General features: G+C 40.2%; 1 protein-coding gene across 4 annotated transcripts in view; it reads right to left on the bottom strand.

The window, feature by feature from the left end:
* CADM2 (cell adhesion molecule 2) overlaps positions 1-25914 on the bottom strand; it is a 632714-nt gene that overhangs the window by 149895 nt on the left and 456905 nt on the right. For all 4 annotated transcript variants that reach the window (XM_054165780.1, XM_054165782.1, XM_054165783.1 and 1 more), the window contains one exon: positions 22580-22729. In XM_054165780.1, coding sequence (XP_054021755.1) covers positions 22580-22729 — 150 coding nt within the window. The remainder of the gene's footprint in view (positions 1-22579; positions 22730-25914) is intronic.

Below are 25914 nucleotides of genomic sequence, written 5' to 3'. Positions count from 1 at the left end.
GCACAGAGCTTACAGCTACCATAGTTTAGAGGAAGGACACCACTGGAATTTTAGTGTTTTTTTAAAACAGGGAGCTGAAGTGAAGCATTGATGCTTGGTGAAAGTTTAAGAACTACAAGTAAACACAGATTTCATCCCTGGAAATCTAAGCAGGCCTGAGGCTGGCAATTGCTGCTACCACAGTTTTGGCTGAACGAGCTATCATTTGACCCTAAAGTACCTGTCCGGCCAAAGCATATCAAAGAATGGCTGACAACAGCTATTTCAGCAGTGTTTGCAGAGACAGGAACACATCAAGAATCAATAGTGAGAGTAATAAAAAAGGCCAAACTTTCCATTACAAATAAAACACAAGAAAACCTTTCTGATCCTGTTTGTACAAGAAATGTGTGTAATGGCAAAGCTTAGAAGTGGAATCCATGTGTTATGACTGGTCAGAATGAAAACATATGCCACGACAACCCACAGAAAGAGCCTTCAGGAAAATAAGCACAGAGTTGTTTGTGCAAATACTTTTGCCACTGTATTTACAGTTTCCTTGGGTGTTTCTTATCTGGGAAAAAATCTAGAGAACCAACTACTCAGAAGCTCTTTCAAAATCACATTAGAAATTATATAGTAAGCATAACTCACTCTCCACCTGGAACTCCACCTGGGCTCACTGTAAAGCTTCATACAAAAGCCTTTAAACTTAATGTTGGCCAGAATCATCTCTAGAAGCTGCAAGAAGCTAATTGAATTGTATGGTAATATAGGACTTCCATAATAGTGTTGAGTTAGATGTTGAGTCTTAGGAAGTTTTGTTCAGAATAAGGCAGTGATCTGAAACACTGGTAATAATTTTGTATGTCATGTTGCTTAGGGAAAGACTATCATGGAAACTCATAAATAGAGAAGGGAAAAAAAAACACTTGTAAAGTCTCATATGAGGAATAAAAAATGTATCTTTTCTCATTCTAGCTGCAGAAACTGAAAGGACCTTGGTAGGGAAGCAAACCAGTGTTATTAAATTTGCTACAGGTTATCCAATATACTGTACACTTTCAACTTGAATAATGCAAAGCGGCCTCAAAGCCCACTGCTAGGAAAATAACATTTACTACTTGCTTTGGATGTTATACAACTGTCTTAAAGCACATAATTTAGAGGCACTGTACACTAACAAAGAGGAAAACACTCTGCCCTCAAAGGTGTAATCATTATGTAAGACAAAGAAGAGACAGGAGAAGTGAAAACTGAGATGCTTCAGGGCATAGGCAGTGTAGAGAAGCTGAGAAAATTTGACAACCATGTTTCCAAAAATGTTGATTTGCCAGAATGGAAACCTCACCTGCAGACTGTCTCCCTAAACATCCGAGGTGGTAAAGGTTCCTGAAAGTCTGTCTAACTTCCACCAACATGCTGAAAACATAAAAGCTTATGAAAAACTCTGATAATTTATTCTCTCTGGACCACAATTTCATGAGGGACAAATACAAGAGCACTTGTTACTGAAACCAGACAATTCACTTATACTTACAGAAGCGATAAAGCCCTCACAAGCATTTACCTGATGGGCAGTGATCTTATCTGAGAAATCTGAAGTGTATGTGAAGTCTCTTAGACTGACGATGGCAAGGAATATTGAGTCATTGAGGCAGGGTTAGTTATTCACTTTTTTCAATGCTTTGAACAAGGGGAATGTTACAGAAATATGGCTAAATACTGTTATTGCCTCCACTAAAACAAACAACACAGTAAGAGTTGAGACATGAGCATCTCTTGTAAGGATCTTGTTCCTTTATGAAAGAGAAAGAGTGGTTACTCATAAGACTTAAACCTTGCTTTGGGTACTGTTAGGACTCTAGCTGAGGTAGCTCAGGACATGACCAGAAACAGAAATCTAACTATCTTGTGAGCTTTTCAGTAAAACTGGTGTGCCCCTATCCAATTCTAGACTTCCAATGTCTATTCAATGCTGTTTTATGATCTGCCTTAATTATTTCTCTAACATTTAATTAGCTTAGATGTCTCTCCTCGCTCTGCACCCAGGTATTTTTGAAAATGAGACTCCATCTCGCTTACTAAAATTACATGGAATGCCTGTGAGTGAAAGACAAATGAAAAACACGTTTCACAAATCCTAACTCAGTGTCTTCAGCATAAAATTATCTTTCTATAATCACCACTTTCTCCTTAGACAGTTTCTACTCACAGGGTATCTTACTGAGAAATCATTCTGCTACTCAAACCTAAAGTATCTTTTCCTGTCCTGTGGTGTTTAGGTGTTCTTCTGGTATCCTGTGAAGCCATTTCTGTGCCTCTTGCATTCCTCAGTTCTTTTCCCAGGTATGGCTTCTGTCTCCTTTAACTTTTTGAACTATTCACCTTCTTTTACAGAGAGAGGCAGCATGTTGAAGTCCTCTTGATGTTTTCTGAGGGCCTTTCTGACACTCATTACTCAAAATCTTGAATCTTACAGGAAACTTCAGTGAAACCATGCAAAAGTGAAGAGATTAAGAAGGAGTACAGAGACTTCGAGATGATGCCACAAGTAAGATTTAAAAAGATCCCTTTCACCACAAACAGGCTAAATAGAGTTTGGAAAGAACCAAACTTTACCTATGAAGTAGTGAGTCAGGAAAGCTCTCAGAGAATGGCAAGGGTCTAATTCCAAGTCTGTGCTTTTGAAACTACATTATCTAGGACTAGATTAATAGAGTTGGGGTTTGTGCTCTCATAAAGTCTCCGATCACTCCCCACAAAACTTAGCCTTCCAAACCCACCTGATTTTACTTACAAACTAATGGAGTGGGCCTATCACTTGCACAAGCTAGATGAGCAGTTCACTTGCAAGTTACTCTACCGATGTCATTCTGATGACATTGCTTTTATTCTGAGCTGCTTAGACGAAACACTTCAGCTAAAGTTTGTGGCATGTCTTTGTTTAGATCACAACTGAAGAATTCTGCTACTATGCATTGGAAAAATGAAGTGTAACTTGTACCACTATGCAAAACCCATTGGTGATCTTCCTGTCATTCACCACATTGCACTAGTGTACCCTGCTGAGACAGAGACACTCTCACAATTTTGGAGAGAGACAGGTTCAATGATCAGAGGTTCTGTAATCGCCTTTAATCATCAGAATCAGTTACTCAGAGACTGAGGAAGAAGCTGTGGGGGAGCATCTTTAAAAAGAGGAAGCAAAATAGAGTAAGCAAAGCACAAAACTAATTAAACTTGATGCAACAAAAAACTAAAGCATTTTTGGTGCAATTTATCAGGAGAAAAAGCTGTGAAATTAACAGCAATCAAAAACTAATTAAAGTTGATGCAATAGAAACAGCCAAAGAATGCCTGATAACATTTATTGAACCAAAGAAACATGGCTGTCAAGTTAAAAGAAATCAACCAAAGTCTGTTTTTGAATAGCAACGTAAAGATAATTATTCTCTGGGTGACACTTACAGAATAAGATTCAAGTCATTACCTCAAAAAACAAAAGGACTGACATGCTGTGTTAAACTGCCTGTGGAAAAAAAAAGCATCTTAATACAGAAACTTTATAAGTAATTCCTAGGTCTTGCATATGAACAAATATGACTCATCAATCACGAACAATGCACTGCTGTTGTTATATCTGTAACTCCTATAAACTAATATTTGACATTTAAGAGAGCACCTTGTCTAACAGGGTGCTTACAAGCCAGAGACTCCTGGTGTTTTCATCCTGACTTTGAAATTCATTGCCTCAGTGCCTTGGGCAAGTAATGAACATCTAGGATCCCATTTGTTTTAGGATTAGGATGCAAACTCAGTTCCTGGTGTCAAGCACCATTTAAAGTATGGCCAACTGCCAGGAATTCTTTTCTTACTGGGGCAGTTTTAGGCTGTGCCTGGAAATTTTTCCACAGAACTTGAACAGAAAGGGATAGAATGCAAATAAATCACCATTGGATGTAAAAGGGGAAATAATGATGAATTCTAAATAATCCCATTGGACACATATCTAACAGAGTTAGTTTGTATAACCTTTCTCTCCTTCTGACTCCTTTGCTATAGCAGATACTAGCTCTGGCTTCTGTTGGCTTTGCTGACCTTGGCTGCACTGCTTTGTTGTGGCTAAGTACTAACAGCAACTCTCAGCTCTTTCTCTTGTCCCATGTACAGGGGCAGGGAAGGGAGCAGGGAGGTGGGAAGCCATTAGTAGCCCCTGCTATTGTCCAGGGGGGTTCTTGTGCTGCTTATACATTGTGTATTTATGTAAATATTGCCTATTCTGTACATACTCATTACATTCCATATTTTAGATTGTAGTTGTGCTTGTAAATGCAGCTTCATTTGCTTTCCAACTGAGCTGGTCTGCCAATTTTATTTTGGGTGGTAATTTCAACCCACCACACACAGAGAAAATGTTGGTTGTTGTGAAGAGTAAAGGGATCAATCTGCAGTGAGATCTATTTGCCTATGTAGTTGTACATCCTCTATATCAGGGTCTCAGACTTATAAAAGTAACTCAGACTAAACCAGATGTTCACAATGACAATGAGCATAGCAGTACCTATTGTTGAAGACTCTAAAGCACATGAAAAGCTCAATGTTTAACTAAAAATCCATCTCGTAACTCCTGTAGGAAGATCACTGCCAGAGTTGGAGTGAAGTGAATCTCATCCAAAATACTCAACCTCCAGCCCCTTTTTTCTGCAAGCACAGTTTAAATCCACTTTGAGGAATTCTTCCCAGTCTACATTGAGCATTGTTCCATCCCAGTAAACCACCTTCACAAGGCTTCCATTCACGCACAAATAAAAGTTTACCTTATAACAGGTGATGCCATGGTCAAACGTGGCACAGATCCCAAACAATCAGGATATTTATTTCTGCAGTTTTAATCTCACAAAGACAACCTCCTTACCAGAGAAGGAAATTCTCCCATCATTCTTTCTGATCCTTTTATGTTCTGATTCCTGTTCTAATAAAATACCCCACCTGACTCTGGTGCACAGGAAGTCAAAAAATGACTGTTGAAGCCCATTATTCAGTTCCAAAGAGCTGCAATCTGGTGTTACTGACACGCCTAAGAAAGATTTCCATGTCACATTGCTCTATTTTTTCATACTGGCATTGTGTTTAAGCATAAAATATTAAGTTAGTCTGGTTAACAGTGTTGATTTTCTCCTTTAGTGCATTTTCACCCCCAAGGGATTTTTAGCAGGGGGACAGATCCTCATTACTCACTCTTTCAACTCTACTCCTTTTATACAACATGCTCCCCCTTACCTTGTCAGAATGCCCATTTTATTTGCAGAGACTCTTTACATATTTAATGAACCATTTGATCAGAAATAACATTTCTGACTTTTTTTTTTCATCTTAACTGCACCTTCTTTACAGTCAGTTAAGATTTCAATCTCCTTTTTACCTTGGGAATAAGCTCTGACTTACACTGAGCACTTGCTTGTATTCCTGTTGAAAGAGCATTTTCATGTTTCTGTGCTAGAGACTCCTGCAGCCTAGTGTGGAACTTCAGCCTACACCTAGAATTGTGGGGATAAATTAGCTCTTTACATAAGCAAGCTAATGCTGCTGAAGTGGAAAGACATGTATATGCTGGGCTCTGTCATGATTTGGCCTATTGGAAACAAAACACATCAATCAGGCAGCTGTTGATATGTATTTATCCTTAGAATCAAGACTGGAATATGTATGTATCCTTAGGATCAAGACTGGAATTCAACCTAATTTTATTTCTTGAACACACAGAGAGGTTTCATACTGCTAACTAGTTTTTAGTTAGTTGCTCAGGAAAGACCTACTGACAGCTGAACTCCTGAGAAGTTATACTCCTCCTGCTTATACCACAGTAATTAATTTGCCCCTTTTACAAAAATGTTCAGTTTGCTTCTCCATCCTTCCCTGCCAGCTAAGAAACAGATGGGACTTAGCCTCCTTGTCTGGAGCTCTGCACGAGTTGAACAGCTGCCTCATGCTCCTGTATCAGCTGCCTGGTCAGTGTCTGCCTCTTTGAGCGGGGAAGAACAAAATTGTACCTGCCCGTCTTGCAGCAGTAGGATAAATTTAGTTGACACACTTTTTTTCTACTCCTAATACCCACAAATTTACACATATTTGATACTCACCGTTTCTTTCAAATAGTTTGGAAATGGACAACAAAGTCAAACCTTAATGAGGTGGTACTTTGAAGAAAAGAGAGTTAGCTGATGATGCAAGCACACGTGCTGCTGTTCACTGGAAACCATGGCTGGAAATTTTCCTTCCAACATTCCTGACTAAATATGCACTTTCACAAAATTCCAGAACAAGTCAGAAAAAATCACACTGATAATACACATCTTGCAGGAATATGACTTGAAAATACCTGCTCATTTTAAACCACCTCAGAAGGGAAAACCTTTGCAGATTTCTCAGCTCACGCTGTTGCCAGTACCACATAAATTACACCAATTCAATTTCTATTACCCTCTATTCCAGGACTATTAAATCTTTACTAATAGATCTCCTTCATGTCATGCCTGTATAGTGAGATGCAAGGCCCTTTTTATCATAAGTCAAAGGGTGGTAATGGGGGGACATACTGTTCTCAGGCAAGGAGAGTAATTTCCATGTTTCAAAATAAGCAATTATTCCTTATTGCCTCTATTACATCTTGAAGGACTATTCTGATCCACTGTGCCTTGATCAGCTTGACATAAAAACAAATCTGTTTATTATTTAAACTTAAAAGAAGAAAAAGGAACTCACAACAAAATGAGATGGCCTGAATATAGGCTTAGGCTGGATGTTTAGGCTGCATGTTAGGAAGAAGTTCTATACAGAGAGAGTGATTGCCCATTGGAATGGGCTGCCCGGAGAGGTGGTGGAGTCACCATCATTGGAGGTGTTCAGGAGGAGACTTGATGGGGTGCTTGGTGCCATGGGTTAGTTGATTAGGTGGGTAGGATTGGTTGATAGGTTGGACACAATGATCTTGAAGGTCTCTTCCAACCTGGTCTGTTCTGTTCTATTCTATTCTTTAAAATTGTTACAAAGCCCTAAAATGAGTAAGGGCATTTTCACTTCACTGCCCTTGGCTCTTTTCCTTTGTTACTCTCTCCCCATGTCTAAGAACATAAACAGAGATGTAGGCTGTTTGACTGTATTAGGAGAATGGGGAAGATCCTGTCACAGTCTGAAGGAGTTAATCTATATTAATAGGGAAGCGAGTTTTTTCAGTAAAATTGGTTTATTACTGAGCAACGTGAAAACTGTCCTCGCCAGAAGCTGTAATACACTGCTGGGCTGTATACAGACACCTTAACCTACTTCCTTACAAATTGACAACATCATTGCCAGCACATTTTGTTAAACACAGATGAACTGCACCTCTTAAATTCTTCAGCAGAAAGGCTGACACTTTTTGGACAGTAAATCCTCTCATTTCTGAAAAAGAAATGATATACACTTTAGGACACATCGATCTGCAGGATGAGTCCAAGCTCATCCAGGCTTAAAAATCTGGGAAATAGCACAAGCTGACCTGAGCTGCATTAGCTTTTCTGAATTCCTCTCTAGGCTCTCAAAAGAAGTGTTTCAAACATAACGTGATAGGAAAGTGTTTATGACTGCCATCGGGAGCCTCGGCATTGTGTCTCGATGTGACACTGCATCATCTTGTGGTGATGAACTCTGGCTAGAGTAGCAGCGATAGAACAGAAAGAAATATGTTTGGAATGAGCTCTCCTTACATCACCTTAACTGGAATACAGACAGGCAGAGGATAATGTGAGTAATGAAGCAAGGATATAGTTTGCAAGACTGGGTAAAATACATCTTTCTGCTCAGTAACCACCTCGGTAGCTCCAACATTCAAACCATGCTGGGTTTTGGAACTCCACCATTCCTGAAGTGAGCTGTGTTACACAAACTGCAACGGCTTTTACATCAGACTTTTAACTTCCTCTGGACTTAGGAATAGAAGACTTGGATAAAAGAGCAGGACATCAAAACAAAGATACACCTTGGTTTCTTCACTCTCCTGTTTCAGAGCACAGATGTGACCAAGATCCTAATTTTTAATGAGCAAGGAAAGAACGTGTAAACTCTACCTTTTTTTTTTCTTCTTTTATCCCTCCTGGTGCTGCTTTCTCTCTGTTTCCACTAGGAAATTCACCAGGAAATGACCCAAGAGGAATCTGAAATGATCCAACTCCACTATTGTCAGACCTTTTCACAACACAAAGTAATGCTGTTTAGCAACACAGTACCTCGTAATGCTAGCTTCCCACTGTCTGCAGACAGGCTTGCATAGATGACACCTAGCTCTCAACAGATCTGTGACAGAAGGGAGCCAAGCTTGCAGCTCTCAAGCCCCAGCAGCTTCATCTGCCTCTCTGTGGGAACCGAATGTTGCTCTGACAGTAAGATAATGCTTGTGAGGGAGAGACGGTCTTAGACACAGGTCGTTCTGCAGGCGTTTTGCTCTGTGGTGGTAAGGTTGCTGCCTTGCTCCTGTTTCCCAAGGGACCAAAACTCAGAGTTTTAGGTCAACTGTCACACATGAATCTGATCCGTGTCATGGACCTTTCCACCGCTCCAACATACCTATACAACTGTCACAAGTGTGTGAAGCAAGGTTATAAAACCAAACCTTATGTTAAATTTAGTTTTCAATTTGAAGCAAGTGAATAGAAACTTTAAACAAATAAAGAATAAAAATAAAGAAAGGCTGCCTCATTGTAATCTCTGCAGATAGGCTGCTGATAGGCTGCAGGTAGGCTGCAGGTAGGCTGCTATGTCCTAACCGAGCCTAGCAAAAACCACTCTTGACAAACAAAAACTTTCCAATGAAAAATGCATTAATTAACTGATGCACTAGTGCCTCATTTAAAAGAAGAGTTCAAGGATGTGATAAGATGGAAGCTGAGCATCTGCACTTTAGAAGAAGTTTTTCATTTGATATATATTAACCTGAACTGAAATAAACATTTTATTCTTTTTTTTATTTTTTTTTTTTTTTTTTAAATAAAGCCTTTTGTTTGCCAGGCAATTTCTCCAGCTCCAGTAAAGTTCGGTATTCGAAGATTCAATCCTTCAAAATAGCAAACCTAGTTTGCACTCCAGTTAAACTGCGAAGTAGGATAGCTTTAAATGAAATTAAGTTTTCCTTATTAATGCTCAAGAGCTTCATTAAAGAATCCTGCAGCTCATGAATGCACAGCTGTGCTTGAACGGCAAGACGTCTCGATGACTGAAGGTGAGGGTGCATTAGCCCGCTGTTTTTGTTCCCAAACCTTTCCTGTTCCTCATTTTAAGGTGCTCCCTTCTCAGTATTTTACAGATGTTAAACCAAAGTGAAAGCTCCGAAGCGTCATTCACCTCAAGCCTTGATACTGTGTTGTCATAACACAGTTTGTATTACGACCGGTGAGCGACGAGCTTACTTGCAAAGTGCGCAGGGGCGATGCTTGGCAGCTACAAGAAACCAGAACCCATGCGGTTTCTCAAGTGCCTGGCTAAGCAGCCGTGAACAGAGGCTAATAGGAGCCCTCTAACAACAACACCGCAGACTGCGCTCAGCCTCCTGACTGAAAGAACAGCAGGTTGCGTGGTTTCAAGGCTCCTACTTGCCTCCGCTCTATGGTGATCCTTCCAGTTCAGTGCAAGAGCAATTTCAGTATGAAATAAAAATAATGTTTAAATAATTGGCCAGGCAGGATCCAGGTGCTGTGCATCATGAGAGAAACTGGTAAGCAATTAAAAAAAATGTGAATGAGGGCAAACTGAAGCCTTCAACAGGCCTGAAAAAATACCCATTCACAATCCTGGCTTCTCTGCATAGGGAGAAAGCTCTGTACTAGTGAGTCAGTTGCTAAGAAAGCTCTGACTAATGCAGAAGCAAGTCGGACTTTTTAAGCTGACATTTTTTACTTTTCCAGTGGATCAGAACTGTCAGGCAAGTTCCCCAGGCAGGCCGGTTGTGGAGTAAGTGCTTTGACAGAATTAGCAATGGTAGTTTAAGAAACGGCCTTGGACTCCATTTCCAGCAGTAGCAATTACTACTCCCATAACGGAATCAGAACAAAGGAACAGAATCAGAAGGAAAACAGCTGCAAATTTTCCTGTATGGGCAAAGAGCAAATTCCCTTCTGCTACTGCTTTCAAAGTGCCTTTAACTAGCATCTGGCAGCGTGGCAGACAGACAACTGGAGACAGAAGCATTGAAAGAGTTGCTAGTAGACTTGCCAAGACCTTAGCTGTCAGAGTCCTTACATGGTCTTCATGCCTCTTCTGGTTCTCACACAACATGGGACTATGATAATCACTTATTCGACATGACTCAAAAATTATCAGATATGTCTTTTGTACAGCTGTGTTATTCTTTACATCAGCAGAAGATACTCTGCATCTGTAGAATACCAAAATAGAGATTAAATCAAATTTTGCTAGGTATTTGGAGAAAAAAAAGTCTTTGAAGATAGTGTTTGGCATGGGTTAATCACCTCTTTCATTAAAGAAAGGAATACATACTGAGAACATCTTTCTGCCATCTGATTAAGCAATGAGCCAATACAACTGTAAATCTTCCAGAAATTCCCCATGGTTCAGCTCAACAGAGGCAATTCTTCACTTCTCAGACCCTATCCCTCATTTCCAGATAATCATTGCGTTAATTGGTATACAAAAGCTTTCTATCGTGCTGCTAAAAGAAATGGAATGCAACTGTTCTGCGATCCTTCTTAGCAACCTTTGGCAATTAAGGGACTGAATTATTCATGCATTTTTTTAATAGAATCACAATTTTTAAGTTTGCTTACGACTCAATTGCTCAAACAGCCAGCAAAACCAAAACTGTTTGATTCTAGTATAAACAACCAATCTGTTCATTTGCTGCGGCTTTAGCGCCTGATAAAACGAGCGCTGTCTGCAACTAAGTTAAAAAGGATTTAAGGGTACAATTCTGTCCCCACAATCATATGCTATAAATTGGCATGCAGTGCAATTGTTTATTCTTTTAAATAAGGCAGATTTAAGTTGTCAGCACTCAGTATTGTAAGTACTAGGTCCGTGTAATACCCATAACTACATATAGCTTCACACAAGTTCCATTACTTTTGGCATGCTCATTCAACACGGTTCAATTCAGGCAGGGTTTTTTTCTCTGTATTAGTAAGCAGCACAACCATGATATTAAAATAGAAATGATGGGATTTGAAGAGACACATGATAATTTCATTCAAGATGGGGGGGGGGGGGGGAAATGACACCTGCTCTATGTTTAGGCTGCAAAATAGACTAAGAAAAAAATCTGAAGAACTTGAGAAGGGAAAGCATGTCTTGTATGCAGAAACATGAACACACTTCTGGTGAGACTGTACCTTGCAATGCACATCTCATAAATCAAACTTTTGTTCACCAGTGTAAGCTGAACTACAACCAGAAAGTCTGTATGAGACAAATGATCTAGTGAAATGCCATTGCAATTTTCCCCTCTAAATGGTATTTTAGAAACTAGAGAAATTCTGGGGTTTATTTCATTAAACATGCATTTGAGCTGCCAGTGCAGTTAGAATCATAGAATTGTTAGAGTTGGAAGGGATGTCAAGGATCATCCAGTTCCAACCCCCTGCTATGGGCAGGGACACCTCGCACTAGATCAGGTTGCCCAGAGCCACATCCAGCCTGGTCTTAAAAACCTCCAGGGATGAGGCTTCCACCACCTCCCTGGGCAACCTGTGCCAGTGTCTCTCCACCCTCATGGGGAAGAACTTCTTCCTGACATCCAATCTGAATCTACCCATTTCTAATTTCTTTCCATTCTCCCTAGCCCTGTCACTACAGTTGCATGCTGTTATTCTCTTAGGCTGCCACTGGACAATAAAGCTACAAATAGAAACAAAATACTAATAGGTCATGACAGGTTACCTGCAAAATGCTGATCAGATGGATCAGTGGGCCTTTGCTTCAAAAGCTAAGCTGAAGTTCAAAGAAGTGCTGCAGTTGCTCCAGCAGTTTGTCCATATCTCGTCAAAGTGGAAGGCATTTGGGACTCACCCCAGTCTTAACACAGCTGCCACATACAAACAGTGATATTCTTCCTCCTCAAACACCATGATGGAAATTCCCATCTGTCTTTTTCTCTCAAAAACTACTTCTGTTGCAGCCCACACACTTCAACTTGCATCTTGGTGCTATTCTAAATATCAGAAGCTTTATTTTTATTCCCTGTCTTGCAATTATTTTTATAGAATCAATAAGGTTGGAAGAGATCATCAAGCCCAACCTGTCACCCAACACCTCATGACTACTAAATCATGGCACCAAGTGCTGCGGCCAATCCCCTCTTGAACACCTCCAAAACTTATTAATAATTGTCAGTTAATGTAAAGATTAAAATAATTGTCTGTCAGTTGCTGTAGATTAATTATCATAGGTGTGGTTTTTCTAACATCTGTTAGCATGCCTTCAACTCTCTGTGTCCTGCTGGTTTGGATTTTGTGGTGGTTTTTTTGCTGTTGTTGTTTTCTTCTCCATTCACACAATTGCCTTTTCGCTTTTGTTTTCCCTCAAGCTCCTTTCACCCAGCGTACATACCTCTGAAAGTAATCTCATTCAGGCTGATTCAGTTCTCGTTTCTGTTCAATTTAAAGTTATTTTCTTTGGCTCACAGCAGAACATTGCACAGTCTCTCACTGAGTTATTGAGGATTTTCACCCCATATCAGCAGCTCATCAGCAATTACTTTTCTGCACACAGATCCTTAAAGATCCAGGACATGATGATTTGTTACACTTTCTGGGCTGAAACAATCATGAAGGAAGACTCCTTAAACAAGTTGCTACCAGAAAGGGAGTGGAAAGATGAGCACTTCTAATAATGGTAGATAATTCACTTCTACCTCCAAACCTGAAAACAGCCCTATTTTTATGTCCAGGCTCTACAAAACTGCACATTTACTGCCTGTATTTAAATCTCTGGATATATTAAAATCCTCAGCTTGCCTGACCTTAATACTGTGATCCTCCTATAAAGTAACCATCTAGCTTCTAGTTTGGCTTTATGGCATCTGATGTTTTGGCAAAATTTGTGTTTCACTTGTTTCCAAGGCCTAAGTAAATTTAAAGAGGCTATTATATTATTTTTCGTGTGATACAGTAGGATTTAGATTCACATGAGAATGTGTGACCATAATATATGAAAGGTAATAAAAATTTCCATTAGATTTATTATGCCTGTTACACATTTGTTTCTGCCTATATATTAAATACATTTTTAATAGTTTGTTTGGCCTAGTATTTTGTTTTGTCTTTTTCTACAAGCAGCTCTTGATCCAAAACAAAACAAGGATTTCTTATGTCATTCCTCTATACCACGTGGTGCCAGTCAAGAAAGATTAATATTTATTTAAAGATGAATAGTTTAAAAAGCAAAATGGTATTCTGCTTGTCTTATAGCCTTTAAACTGTAAGAAATTCAGCCTTTTACCATTAAGTCTTCCTGTGGTAGACAGAGTGGCTTAAAAGGAGCCTTTAGTAGTATCTTCTTCATTTTTAGGTTAGAGAAACACTACCTGTGACAAAAGGCCCAAGCTGCCTTCAGCCTTGCTAAGTGACAGAACACTCAGTGAAGGAATGCGTGCTGCAAAGACATTCACGCTCACTGTGTGCCAGTTACCTCTAACTCAGACAGAATTTATCTCCCCTGGCCAATAAACTCCTCAGACCTGTGGGAATTTGCCATTTTGGGTCACAGCTTTGAGACTTCTCCAACATACCTCACTAAACAACCTTCTCAAAGAAGCTGTAGCTTCAGAAAGCGGAGGGTGAGATACACAGACACCACCATACTATCAAACCAGCTTCTGGGGCAGCTTTGGAATCCAGTTGTCTCAGCTCTGGTTAGTCCAGACTATGAATTGTGTGTCACGCTGACAGAAGAGGCTTTTCCTATTCCCTTACTGCTCTCCTGCCATAGCAGTCACTGTCCTTCAGTCATACCCTCTGGAGTTGTTTTCCACCCGGTTGGGTAATTCTCTGAAAATATGTTGTTAAATCACTCTTCTGGACTATATTTCTCCTTGACCTGCTGTGGTTTTATTCCTCTAGCATTTACTGAGTGATAGCTAATCTCCGTGTTAAACCTTCTAAAAGCAGCTGGAAAGGCAGTAACTGTACCACCTGCTGTGAGTCTAGGGCTGCTGTGATTATATTGCATTCAATTTCAGTTTCTGTTTCAAACTCAGCTTTCGATTGATTGTTTCCAGTACCACTAGCCGGTGTGCTGCATGACCTTAGGTTTAAAAAGTCTTGTAATACAGCCATGTTTATAATAAAGCATACTAAAAAGGGTTTGGGGTTTGGTTATTTTTTTCAGCTGGCCTAATTTGCTTGGAGAAACTTTGTGGAAGCTCGACAGATCTGGCAGCAACACCTCAGCTAGCTGAAGTGCTAGCTCGCGGCGTTGTGCCGTACAGATACTGTGCTGTTTTCAGGGGTTGCTGCTTTCAGTTTTGTCATTCAGATGCAAAGTCACGATACTGCTACATTCAGTGCATCACACCTTTTGTGTCCTGGGAGTATGGGAATGTTCCATGATTGTCTTTCCCTTGCAAATATGAATATCTTTTATGCTTTTATCCTAAAGCATTTTCAATTTCTTTGTTGTCTGATACACCATTTCTATATATTTTTCACTTCAACTTTTTTCACTTCTGCTTTTTTCCTTTCAGAAGCATAACTTCCACCAGCCCTGAAAATATCTTTCTGTTCTGTTTTCCTGGATCCAAAAAATCACTTATGTAACAAAACATTCAGGTTCATCTGCTAATTCTCTTATCCCTGTGACTCTACTGTACAGGGTACACTATGACACAACAATCAGCTCTCTTGCCTATTACCTAGTTTCTTGGGAAAAATAACCCTTTACTTTCCCTAAGGAACACTATTCACCATGTTCCTGATTAAAATGAAAATGTCTTTTTCTGCCTACCTTTGTGTTCCCTATGACCTACAATCTTGAGCTCTATTGCTCCTGGACCCACTGCCTACAATGGTGAGTATATTCTCCCACTTGCCCTTCTCTGCACTCAAATTGTTCCTTGCTATCATTTGCTCAAAGAGTTGTCTGAAAGAAAACAATGGGTTCAGAATTTAATGTAATAGGTCCATTTTCTTTAGAAACCCCAAGTTTTGCTCATGCACACAAACAGCTATTGTAGAGAGACCAGGTATATGAAATTTCCCTTTCCACCTTCTTTTGAGCCTCCCTTCCAGCCCCTACCCCAAATAATTCTGACTCCTTAGAAGACTTGGTTTTTACATTTAAAAGAAAGAAAGAAACAAACAAAGCTACCAGCCTGAGTATCATGAAACTTCATAACAGAGTAATCTTAGCAGTGTCATCACAATACTGCTTCACTTCATCAGATTACAAGGTATCAGCTTCATTCTCCATTTAGCTCGAGTGCTGGCAAACGTAATTTCTGCATGTACTCACATTTCAGCAGAATATAGTGCAAACTCCTACACTTTCTAACCATCTTTACAATATGCTCATTTGCTCCTTTAATGCTGCTAAGAAATGAAAAATAAATGCTGTAAGTGGGAGTAGTTCTACTAATTTATTGCAATGAAATAATACTCTAATGCATTGTAATACATTTTTAAAATGCAATTTTCATATTCATACAGACAATAACTGTCAAGATATTTTAACAGACTCCTGCTCTCTTTTATCACACCCTCTTTTTTTGAAGATGCATGAACACAAGCATTCTGGCTTTCATGTTGAAACCTTGGTTTCTAACAATCAAGTGAGACACTTCTTGATCTCAAAAGCTCTAAACCAACACTTTGTCCTCCAAGCATTAAGGAAGTGCTATCCAAACTCATTTAAGCTCATTTCCTACCCATGACTCAGAGGATTGGGATGGAATTATGGGTTTTTTTATAGCAGCCTGCATGGTGCTGTGTTGTGGATTCATGATTATAACAGTGTGGATGACGGTGCATTGGCTATTGCTAAGCAATGCTTGCAGTGTCAAGGCCTTAACCCTGATTCTCACTCGGCATGTCCAGAGATTGGGCTGGGAGTGGCCAAGAGGCTGGGCAGGGACACCTTTGAGTCAGCTGAACCCAAGTGATCAAAGGCATATTCCATACAATATGGTTCTGCGCTCAGCAACCAAATCTAGTTGTTTTCTTTAGGCAGTGATTGCTCAGAGACTGGCTGGGCATTGGTCTGCTGGTAGAGTCTCTCCCCCATCCCACTACAGGGGAGTGAATGAGCAAAAGAACCCATTAGCAAGAAAATTGCAGTTGAAAAACTTAACCCAGTTTAGCTATGCAGCATAACTGTGACATTAGCAGATCTGATCAACATAAAAAATGAAACTTAAACTACAGATTTGGAAGAGCTATGCCAAAAGATCTTCATAGGAAGCTCTCTGGGAAAACTAGATCCTACAGTTTTTTATTTACATTCTAGAAACCTCTCATGTGCTACCAGGCATTTACAAATTATTGCTACTCAGCTCAGGGAGGAGTAAAAAAATGAATCTGTCCCTCTGTGTAGCTCCCTTCCAACTTTTCCAGCGGTAAAGTCATACTTCAATATTTTTCTGTCTATTTTTTTGCATTTTCCCCATTTTCATGGTTCCTCACAGTTTTACTACATTGTATTGTCCCATCGAAAGGCCTGTTGAATTCTAAGGAATAGTGAATCTCTATAAGTGCACTCTAGGATGGAGTTAACTTGCTCATCATCTACTGTTTGATACCATCTCCATTCAATTATGCAATAAGAAACAGTGCATGTGAATGTGGAGGGATCAGTCCCTTCATCATCGCTACTCCATTTCACGTGATGTAAGCGCTAACGCTCTCGGTGCTCCCAACAATGCAGCCTCTCTGCCTGCCTCTCTTTCCTACTTACCTTTCCATCCCCAAAAGAAACACTGTTTTCTGAGTTTCATTTCTTACAAGCCTATTCCTTCTGTCTGAGGGCTGTTTGTCTTAAATTAAACTGCTTATAGAATCAGGAAGGGACCTCGTAATCCCCTCCAATCAGAAATAGTCACAAATGATAGTCAAGACTCACAAATGTCTCTGCTTGTTTGTGTAGATTAGGATCTCTGAGGTTGAATCACCACAGAATGGTGGAAGATGGGTTTAGACTTACATTCAGTGTCTGGAGTCTGGCTTGCACAAAACAAGTCAGAGGGTAAATAGAGCTAAATAGCATAGAAAGTAGCTGTATGTCTACAACATTAGGGAGACAGTATTTTCATGCCCCAAAGTGCCAGCCTTTTGCATGATTCTATCACTGTTTAGACAGTGTTACAGTAAGAATCCAAGTTCTCTGTACCAATGGAACCTAAACTGACATGCACGACACTGCAATTAATATACCTTGTGCACTGTGAGATTCAGAGTCTCCCTCTCAATATTTTTACATCTATAAAGAAAAAAGGTTAGGAGTTGTTTTCATAGAGCTGATAGTACAGCAAGGTATGTCAAAAGAGGCAACAATTTGCTTAGAGACTTGTCCTGTCTCTAAACTTACAGGCAAGTTCTAATGTTATAGTGGCACCTCCAAGAGGAAGCAAAGGCAGAAACTTATGGGCAGCTGCTATACACAAAGATGTTTCCCCAAGCTCACCCGAGGCATTGTGCCTACCAGGGGAGCTCTCAGGAGCTTTGCAAGTACAGTGCCCTCTCGTAACCTTTGCTGAGTACACCAGTATCTCTGAAAGCTTTCAAGATGATAGGAAGTTACATAAATGCCAAGTATTCTTACATGCAAAAAATCAAAGGTCATCTAAAGAAACATTCTGTTGCTAAGGGATGAATAATCCTGAGGTTAGGATATACTTGCAATGTTTTTAGTAAGACGCAAAAGTGCTTCCACTTGATGAAAGCACAAGGGACATGTACTCATCTATGACTAACATCAGCCATGTCTTGTCAAAACCTGGCATGTCAGTTGGTGGCAAACTTATCGTGATCAACATCAACACAGCACTTGTTTTATTGTCAACAGACCTGAAAACTCCCCCGTTAAGGTGAAGAGCAGGTATTTTACACTTGCACTTGTCTGACTGGGCAGAAGTACCAAGCATATAGGTCTATGTATCTATATCTAGATATATAGATGGATAGATATAGATATATATGTATCAGGTCCATTTCGCTGCCTTTTTATAGTCCAGTTTCACATTTTTATATTGATGGGATTAAACACCTTTTGCATCAACAGCCATTGTTCAGTTCAGTTATACACATCTCCTTCATATCTCAATATCCTGTGCCATATGTGTCTATGTTCCCTACCCAAAGGTAATTTAAGAGAGCTGCTATAGCAAGGTGCTTTTCAATCTTTTCTTTATCAAACATCTCTGTGTTTCCGTGCTGCACCCTTTTTGTTATTCATCTGAATTCCTGTTTATGTCTTTCTGTGCTTATTGCCCACTCAAAATACTTAAGAAGTACCACCAGTGAAGATAATCCAAAATAACCCATATTCATTTAAAATCCTATCTGCCAGTTCTACATTATTGCACACTGTGCTTCTCCCAAAGGCAGCTGTAGCAGTATAGGTACTTGGGTGTATAAAGTGATATGGAGGTTTCTATGGCAATTATTCTTTTTAATTGAAAACTGTGTCGTGAAAAAAAGCTTGTTCCCTGTGCAGCATGAAATCTGCATTTGTTCCCAAACAATCTGAACTTGCTCAGGGTGAGATGCAAATCCATGTTTCCCAGATAGACACAATCTTTACAGTGTTGTCTGGGGGTGGTGAGAAACCAAGGGGGTGGTCTTGGTAAATTTGCTTAACCTGTTAAAATTTAAGACCATTTACATAGAATACATAGAATAGAATACATAGAATAAACCAGGTTGGAAGAGACCTTCAAGATCATCGCGTCCAACCCATCAACCAATCCAACACCGCCCAAGCAACTAACCCACGGCACCAAGCACCCTGTCAGCATTTCTGCAACTAGACAATTTGGTTTTTACTGCCAGGTGAAAAAAATAATAATAAATGCTTCAAATGAAAGGGGGGGAGGAGTTAAAACCAAAAAGGTTACCTAATGTCCTGGAAGCTACCAGCTACAGGAATCATGAAAGAGAAAAAAGAAAGAACCAGAAAGGATAATAGAGAGACACCATGCTGAAGGAGACAGGCCACTCAATGAAACCAAATCCACAAGATCAAACACTTGCATTTCCACATATTTTAGCTACTGTGTGTTAAGGAAATAATGAAGATAAAGTCAGTTCCAGCTTTAATATATTTTAAAGTGTCAAAGTAAGAGTCTGAGGGAAGCAACTGTCTTGCCTTGCTTTACTAATAAAATAAAGCTATAACTTATTTTCCCATAGGAAAACACCATTTTTTCCCTCCCCTGCTCCCATCACCACAATGAGTCCAATCCATTTCAGGCCTACCTTTACAAAAAACCCCTTCAGCTATTGCACATGACAAAGACCTGGAAACGACCTCCGAGCCGTGGTTTCAAACTCAATAAATTTATAGCATTGCCCTTTCTGAAACAAAATTCTACTCATTTTCTATCTATATCATCATAACACTGGATAGGCTAGGTGCCAAGAATGTCTCAAGTTAAAAATACTCCTCAACTTCTTAAGAAATATTCAATATATACTAAATTGGTGGGAGAGTGGGGGAGGAGGTGTTCTCTACCAGCCACAATAACCTCCTAACTGAGCAAAATCTCTGTTTCAAAACATATGGCCATCGGTATGCGAGAAGAACCAGAAGAATAACTTCAACAATGTATTTGGTTCCTTGCAATTCCATACATATGACTCCTAAAATCAATGTCAATGATTGCATCACAATTCAGGAGAAAGCAAAATGACATGAACATGCTTCTCACAGCATCTGCATCAATTCTGAATGAAGTGGTGATTAATAATGAACCCCTGGTTGAATGGCACAGGCCTGGGAAGCAGAGTCCTTCCATATGACCAAATGACTCTTTTTTTCCTGGCCTACAGAAAGTTCTATTTGGTCAGAAAATATTTCTGCAAGACAGGGAAACAAATCTGTTAGAGGAAGAAGTGTGAATATGAAAGGGAACCCACCAAGGACTACCTAGAGGCGGAGGGCTTTTCACTGCCTCAACAGTTTGTTCTATTTTTGGCACCTGCTCTGCCATATGCTGACAGGCATGCAAATTTGATTTGGTTCTTAACATGGTAGCATCCAGTTACTCAGCTCTGAAGGACACAAAGGCCATAGCTGGTGCTCCTCTTCTAAGTTCCCCCACAGAACTTAACCCTACCCTGCTGTGTACGCTGCACCTACACAACAGTTTTGATGAATTTTCAGGGCTTGAGAGATACAACTGTTGAACAGCAGTTTTCATGGAGCTGAAGGGAGATGCAAGATCTGAAGGCTGGTTTTGGCTAACACTATGAAAAAGCTTTGAAAGTACTCTGGCTGAGACACTGCTTTCGATAAATTAAATGTAATGAGTGGAGCAAGGGGGAAACTACTTTTTATAGCCAATCCGTATGCCCGGCTGTAAAGGAATTTCCTCCTTGGTTATATGAACACACACATGTACACACAGGAAAAAATGCCACTCAGAGCTGCAACTGCTTTTTCACAAACAGCAGTGTGTTTTCCACTGCTCACTCCTCTTGGCATATGCAAGCCTGGCAACATTGTGCAGAATGCAAAGCACTGACGACGCAAGAAAGACTGAGGGAAGTGAAGGACCAGAAGTTTCTCTAGACAAGATCAAGACATTTCCTGTCACATAGATGCACAGTAATCCCTCTGCAAATGAACCAGCAAGTGTTCCTCAAAGTCTTGGGATAAGCTAGAAGTTCAAAAAAAAGAGCAAAGTCCTTTAAATTCACACACTTCAGCTCCTCACACTTCCTGTGGGGAATATAAATTGCTTCTAAGTACTTGCTATGCTGCATGCCATTCAGATTTGGTCGCTTCAATTCATTATATTAAAAAGTAATACAAATTTCAATTATTCGTTGGAAAAGTACAGATTTAGCTAAAGTACACAGAAAACTCAGTTCATACCAAAATGGTTACAAATTCAGCTATTTGCAGTCCTCCCACATCCTTCTCAGCATCCTTTAAAATGTCACTTATTTTATCACAGCAATAGGTGTTGTGAGGATTGATGTGCTCTATCAACAGGCAGGGGCTCTCTGCCTTTAATTTTGGAGACATTATTTACCTATCCCAAATCACTAACAATAGAACTAAAATGAAGGAGTCCGTGTGGGTAAAGGCTACAGGACTAGACTCACAGCTGAAAAGTTTGCACCTTATAAACCTCTCATCTTCAATCTTACATTCAAAAGGTACTTATGATCTCAAAGAAATTGCAAATCAAATGATTACACACGACAGGAAATTAGATAAAAGAGAAAGGAACCACTTCAACACCATCAAGAGATTCTGTTCGGCTATTATACTAATGGCAAAAAACACATTTTGATTGCAGTTTCTGCAGGTATAAAATGGCAGGGTTTAGACTCCACTTTTATAGCAGTGCACAGACCCACAAAGCATTTTCAGTCCCACAAGGTGTTTTAGAGTCTTGTAATCACTCGGCAAAGCATTTGGACAACACTTCTTTAATTTTAAGCAGAGGAATAACTCCACTCCTCAAAATATATTCTAGAGCATGCGGCACCTTTCAGCATAAATTCAAGCAGCAGAATTAAGCGTAAAGTACTGCTAAACTTCTGCACCACTGAAATCAATACCAAACCTTTCACATTTTTGAAGCCAAGTGGTGAATTTATTTCTCCTGACTTTAATTTTAAATTCTTTATGGAATCTAATGAAATCTTTACACTGACATCCTAATATGCAAAATGTTACACTTTGTCATTCCAGATTAAGATAAGAGCCTCAGAAATATGTCCTGCTGCAGCGACACCACCCTTCACTTTTTATGGAGTTGACATTTTCCTGCCCTTTTAAACCTCTACATGAAGGAAATTAAAACTAAAATATCATCATTTCAACGTTTGAGTTTTTAAATATATATATTTTTAAGTGCAGGGTATAACTGGGAAAGTCAGGGCACCAAACCTGAGCATTTTCATTATCCATTAACAGCATCGCCCAGAGGGACTGCACATTGCACTGCAACCAAACTGCCAACACTGGGATTGTATAAACACACAGAGATATAAATATATATTAAATGTGTGTGTATATATGTACATATCTATACACACACACACATACAGGCCAATAAAAGCAAGCTGCAAGGCTTATGGACTACTGCTTCCATTGCCAGCCTCTAACCACCCACAAAAGCTCTTCTGAGACACTTTGCAACAACATTTTCCAAATTATACTCCAAATATATTTTTTCCTTTGCTAATAAACAAAATTTTATATGCAAGAAAGTGTTTCAGTGAACTTCCCACATAACAAACCAAACCAAACCAAAATACAAACCCCCAACCCCCCCCAAACCAACCCTCCCCCCCCAACCAGATTCTATACTAATTATTTCTGAAAGCATATATTCTATTTTTCTCTTAATGAAACCAATGCAGAACGATGCGCTCATCAAATGATTTACCTTTCTTGTCATCGAAGTACAGTGTCTGTTGAGCTGGATTTGACCACTGGAGGGAGGTGTTATCATTTTGATCGACCCTGCAGGTCAAATTTGCTGTTCCTCCTTCAACGACCGTGACGTTCTGTGTAAGTGGGAACTGCCCTTGGCTGCCTAAGGAGGGAGGGGAGGGATGGAAAAGGGAAGAGAGTAAGATTGAAAAAAAAAGGAAAGAAGTAAGCATGTAAGTTGTAGAAATTACTTTATTGCAGCAGCTTCACATAGATGACAGAGCCTGAATTCAGCATGATCTATTCTGACCAAAGTAAGGTAGTGCAATGAATTTTAAATATATGCATATATATTTCATAATATAGTCCCTGTATCCAGAAACAGCTAGAATGATTAAGAAATAAGGATTCCCCCACCACCACCCCTGTAAGTCATACTAATTAATCAACTCAGACATACCCACACATCAAGGATATGCCCCTGCATGAGGGCTGCTCATGAGCTACATGCACACACAGGTCTCAGTACTACAATATTGTTAACTGGCTATTGAAAATATCACTGAAAGCATAACAAAGCCACATCATCTTTTCAAAACGGGGGGATGGGGCAACCTTCACTCCCTCTTTCATTTTGTGCTTTTTAAAGTATTCTCAGGATGATGCTTTTCCTGCCAGGATTGGAAAGTTGGTAGAGGGCAAATGCAGTGTGAATGTAATATTCAATGCACCCTATTATGAAAGAATACAACCTAAACTCATGTGAAAATGGAAGTGATGATGTAGTAGGTCTCTTTCACATATGTGATTCTATTGCAGAGCATTATGAATCACATTAAATGCTTTCTGAAGAGTCACTGGGAAGACTTCCAAATACCTCTACACAATATGGGAGCAATAGTACCTAGGTTCTTGAATCACAAGCATTTTCAATGGCCTAGACTAAAGTGTTTATCTATTGTGAGAATAACACACTCCTTGCCAAACAGCACAACACAGAATTCCAGCAAGCCAGCACGGTAAAAGCATGGAAGTAATTTGTAACATGAGTGAGAAAAGTTGTTCAATTATAAGCAAAATACATAATTATCTGGGAGATACACTGAAGAATTCAAGAATAGGATGTGAAAGAATGACAATTCAATAGTTGAAATCAAATATATGCTTCATCTCTTCTTTTTATACAGTTTCTTTTAATACAAGAGCCACTCAAGGGGAAGTAATGCTGCTACCATAAATAGTTTGTCATGACATTCAAGTGGGATTTGTCAGAAGTGAAAAATCCCTTTACAGTCCTACAGGGATGAACAAGCTCATAGACATGAGATAAGTACATCAAGGAAGTTAGATATACAATGTCCACTAATTATACCAATACTGAATCACAAATCCAGCATAAAACATTCACAGAACAATCCTATTCTAGTGGTTCTCATTGAAGTTCTTCCCAGCTATGAGTGAGTCATGACTTCTATACAGAAAGTATGATAACATGGAGTATTACAGGGTCACAGGATCACAAGAGGTTAGGGGTTGAAAGAGACCACCAAAGATCATCAAGTCCAAACCCCCTGCCAGAGCAGGACCATAGAATCCAGCACAGGTCACACAGGAACACATCCAGATAGGTTGAAACTCTCCAGAGGAGACTCCACAACCTCTCTGATGAGCCACTTCCAGTGCTCTGTGACCCTCACAGTGAAGAAATTGCCCCTCATGTTGAGGTGGAACCTCCTGTGTGGTAGTTTATATCCATTACCCCTTGTTCTATCACAGGGTGAAACAGAAAAGAGCCTGTCCCCTCCTTCTTGACACCCACCCCTCAGATATTTATAATCATTTATCAAATCCTCTCTCAGTCTTCTCTTCTCCAGACCCACAGCCCCAGGTTTCTCAGCCTCTCCTCATAGAGCACATGCTCCAGTCCCTTAATCATCCTTGTAGCTCTCTGTTGGACTCTGTCCAGCAGACCCCTGCCCCTCTTGAACTGGGGAGCCCAAAACTGGATGCAGTACTCCAGGGGAGGTCTCACCAGGGCAGAGGAGAACCTCCCTCAATCTGCTGGACACGCTCCTCTTAATGCACCTCAGGATCCCACCAGCCTTCTTGGCCACAAAGGCACATTGCTGTCCCATGGATAACTTGTTATCCACCAGGATTCCTAGGTTCTTCTCCACATGGCAGCTTTCCAGCAGACCTCCCAGTCTGTGCTGGTGCAGTTTGTTATTCCTTCCCAGATGCAGGACTCTGCACTTACCCTTGTTGAACCTCATTAGGTTCCTCTCTGCCCAGCTCTCCACTCTGTCCAAGTCTCATTGGATGGTTGCACAGCCTTCAGCTGTATCAGCCACGCCTCCAGTTTGGTATCGTCAGCAAACTTGCTGGGCAGACTCTCTGTCCCCTCATCAATGTCATTGATGAAGATGCTGAACAGGACCGGACCCAGAAGTGATCCCTGGGGGACTCCACTAGTTACAGCTCTCCAGCTGGACCTGGCACCATTGATCACCACTCTTTGGACTCCATTGTGTAACCAGGTCCTAATCCATCTCGCTGTCTGCTCTAACCCACTCTTCCTGAGCTTACTCACAAGGATGGTATGGGAGAGAGAACTAGATAGAACATATCTAGTTGTCCTGGTTTCACTGAGAACAGAACCAATCCTCTGTTCACTGATTTTACTTTTCAGCTTAGTCTTCTCTAACTAAGTGCACTTTCTGAAGGCATATTTTTGCAGTGTCTGCTCCTAGAAGCAATAAGGCTCTTTGTTTAGTAGCAAGGATTGGTGTGCAGACCAAGGTCACTGAAAAATCTCATGCACCATGTTGGGAGTGCACAAAGAGACTGAACCTGTGGGGAGGGGCAGACAGGACAGATGACCACAGACAGACCATCAAGATACTCCATTCCATGTAGTTTGTGTTCGGTGCAATGCTGAGGGATGACAAGGGTCAAGCTCTCTTCTTCAGTGGCCAGGTTCTGTGGATGACTCTGTCTGTTCCTGATCCATTAGTTTCTGAATCCAACTCCTGAATCTGGTTCCTGTCTGTCACTGAGTAGTCTGGGACTCCACAAATGCCTGCCCACAGTAGCAGTGGTGATGGTAAAGTAATTGGCATCAGGAGCTGGGGGTAGATCCTGGGTTTGCATATTTAATTGTATTGCTTATTATTTTAATCAAAACTGTCTTAGTTTTCTTTTTCCAGTCTGTCTGTAAGTGCTTCTCCCTTCCCCCTTTCTCTTCCATTTTGGGAAGGAAGATGGGTCAACAGGGAGCATCTATCACTGATTTGGTGGCTGGCTCAGCCTTCACCCTTGACACTAATACACAGCTTTTCAGATGACTAG

This window comes from Dryobates pubescens, chromosome 12 (genome assembly GCF_014839835.1).
Source record: "Dryobates pubescens isolate bDryPub1 chromosome 12, bDryPub1.pri, whole genome shotgun sequence".
Classification (NCBI taxonomy): domain Eukaryota; kingdom Metazoa; phylum Chordata; class Aves; order Piciformes; family Picidae; genus Dryobates; species Dryobates pubescens.
Note: the sequence above shows the minus strand (reverse complement) of the source record. Positions and strands in the feature narration are given on the sequence as shown.